Source organism: Cucurbita maxima, unplaced genomic scaffold, assembly GCF_002738345.1.
Source record: "Cucurbita maxima cultivar Rimu unplaced genomic scaffold, Cmax_1.0 Cma_Scf00020, whole genome shotgun sequence".
NCBI lineage: Eukaryota > Viridiplantae > Streptophyta > Magnoliopsida > Cucurbitales > Cucurbitaceae > Cucurbita > Cucurbita maxima.
The window spans coordinates 1,915,665-1,918,187 of record NW_019272036.1 but is presented as its reverse complement, the minus strand read 5'-3'; the positions used below and the strand labels follow the sequence as shown (position 1 = coordinate 1,918,187).

At 35.2% G+C, this 2,523-nt stretch overlaps 1 protein-coding gene across 5 annotated transcripts in view; it reads right to left on the bottom strand.

Moving 5' to 3' along the window:
• LOC111494426 (SNF1-related protein kinase catalytic subunit alpha KIN10) overlaps window positions 1–2,421 on the bottom strand; it is an 8,188-nt gene extending 5,767 nt beyond the window's left edge. For 2 of the 5 annotated variants that reach the window (XR_002720185.1, XM_023144370.1), the window contains exons 1-3: window positions 2,258–2,277; window positions 1,974–2,057; window positions 229–426 (exon numbers count right to left, since the gene is read on the bottom strand). Coding sequence is in view for 4 of the 5 variants with exons in the window: in XM_023144370.1 (XP_023000138.1) it covers window positions 229–415 (187 nt within the window). In the remaining variant the exon portion in view is untranslated. Of the gene's footprint in view, window positions 1–228; window positions 427–1,938; window positions 2,064–2,257 lie in introns of those variants that run through there. The other 3 variants (XM_023144373.1, XM_023144371.1, XM_023144372.1) reach the window with 3 other exon arrangements.
• Window positions 2,422–2,523: the final 102 nt, after the last annotated feature.

Sequence of the window (2,523 nt, the reverse complement as noted above, 5' to 3'; positions counted from 1 at the left end):
AAAAAAAAAAAAAAAAAAAAAAAGATGACCACAAAAAGGGAACCAAACAACATAAAGGAACTCCAATCAAGTAAAATAAGATCAAGGGAGAAATAATAAACTTGTTTTTAAAAACAAACCTTGCAATCAAAATGATGAAAATCCTAATGACGGAATTTTCACAGATTAATGAACTTGATGATAATGTTTAAAGAAGAAATGTGCCCCCAATTCAAGAAAGAACCAAACCTTTTTCTTCCATGTCCAAGTTTTTTATCTTCCGGCGGTTAAGTATCTTAATAGCAACTTTATGACCAGTTAAAGCATGCTCTGCAATTTTTACTTTCCCAAATGAACCAATGCCAAGGGTTTTCCCAAGCTTATAGTTTGGTAAATTCATATCCATGCCGCCGCCACGACCAGTTGGTCCATCCATTTTACTCTACCCTACAATAATGGTTAAAATAAGAAAATGAGATCAACATTGAAGAAAAAAAAAATATCTTCCATGGTAATGAGAATACAATAGCAAAAGTTGCTTACTACAGAGAGAAATGGAATGAAATCAGATATCCACTAGCATCATGATGAAACATATAAAAGGGATGCAAGCATCTTTCAAGGGTGTTAAAAAACTCTCATGTACATATAAATTAAGGGAAGGTATGAACATATATTCCAAAACAACTAAAATTAACAAGAGTGGGTGGTAAGGAAATAAACAAATATAGCCAAGGGTTAAATAAATTAAAAATTAAAAATTAAAAACTGCAGTTACGAAAGAAGAAGAAGAAGAAGAAGAGAGAGAGAGAGATTGATCTCCGAAATGTATGGTATCCCAACCACACCTCCCAAAATCATGTTTCCTTTTATTCAAAGAGGGGCGGTCAAGAAGAGGTTACTCTAGAGCTGCCATGAATTTTTTGGGGAAGCACCAAACATGATCAAATTTTGCAAAAGAGAGAACCAGAGGACTTGGGCATAAGAACAATGGAGGAAGAGATGATGAAGATTCTCCCCTTGTTTATGAGATAGCAGAAAAAGACTGATGAACTAACGTGAGGATTTCTTCCTTGAATCTCGTTTGCTATATTGAGGCCCCCAACAACAAATTCTCCCCTTGCTATATGAAGATTCTCCCCTTGTTTATGAGGTTGGTTAACTCTTCGATTTCCTTCCATACAAAAGGACTCTGAAAGAAAAGCTTCCACTTTCCTCCTTCATCTTATAGATTAATCATAGCCATGTCTTTAGTGCACAAATTTGGATGGTCTGAGAAAGAAAATTTTTAGAGGTTTACACACTGCCCAACAAGTAAACCAGAAACTAGTATTTTCCCAAGCCCAATTTTTATGGTAAGCGAATTCAGACATCTTCTCTTACCCTTAACCACAAAATTCCAAGGGCAATTTCTTCTGATTTTGCTATGAGTTGAGGCAACCCATCAAAACTCATTCAGACCATATTTACTATAGAACACCACATACCATTAAGAATCTCTTTCAAGGGGGATCCTACAAACCTAGCTTTTAAAAAGAAAAGCCAAAATTCTTCCGATAAATACAACCAAAGTTTTACTGTGGATATTATAGATGGAAAGGAATAGAATAACTTTTGATAGTTGAGTAACCAGGAAAAAAAACCATATTCCATCTACTTCCGCTACTTTCCACAATTCCGCTTACCACGAACACACTACGATGAATTCAATAACCATCGAATTCCAAACCAAATGATTAAAATGGATAGAACTATCGAAACACAACGTCATAAATTCCTAAATTCAACACGCTTAGTTTCCGTTATTTTAACACACTTTAAAAAAAAAAAAAAAAAAAAAAAAACCCTCAAATTCAGCACACTCCACCACAAATTGAGTGCAAATTATTCAGGAATAAACAAAATCCTACCAAACAACGAAAATTTAGCAGAATAATCACAGAAAAAAAAAATACATACATATCAAAATCAACAGGGAAATGCATAAGAAAAACCTCCAGAAAGACTCCCGCGAGATTCAACGAAGGGCACCGGGCAGAGATCGAAACAAAATGGATTGTAAACCAGCAAATTGACACCTGAGAAACCAAATAGAGGCCTTAACAATTACAGAAAAGAACCAAGAGCATAAATTTGGGTCATATAACAGAAGACAACAAGAAAATCGAAACAGAAACTAAGGAGAACAAGATAGGGAGCGAGAATCGGCGTTGTGAATCTGTCTTAATACAGAATAAATCATTCTGAAACTGATATACGATGAAGAGGAGAAGAAAACCTGAGAGTGATGGAAATGGAGAGTGTAGATCTGAGGAAGAAAGAGCTGAATGCTGGTTGCGAGCGAAGGGAGATGGCAACGGGGCGTGGCGATGGATGTTGGGACCGGTGCGGGAGAGAGCAACGGACAGGGGCGTGGATTCGAAGAGAGAGAAACTCTTTTCTTTGTTACTTACGAAACCCAATTTTTTTTATTACAAATTTTTCGTTTTGCTTTTTTTTTTTTTTTTTTTTTTTTTTTTTTTTTTTTTTTTTTTTTTTTTTTTT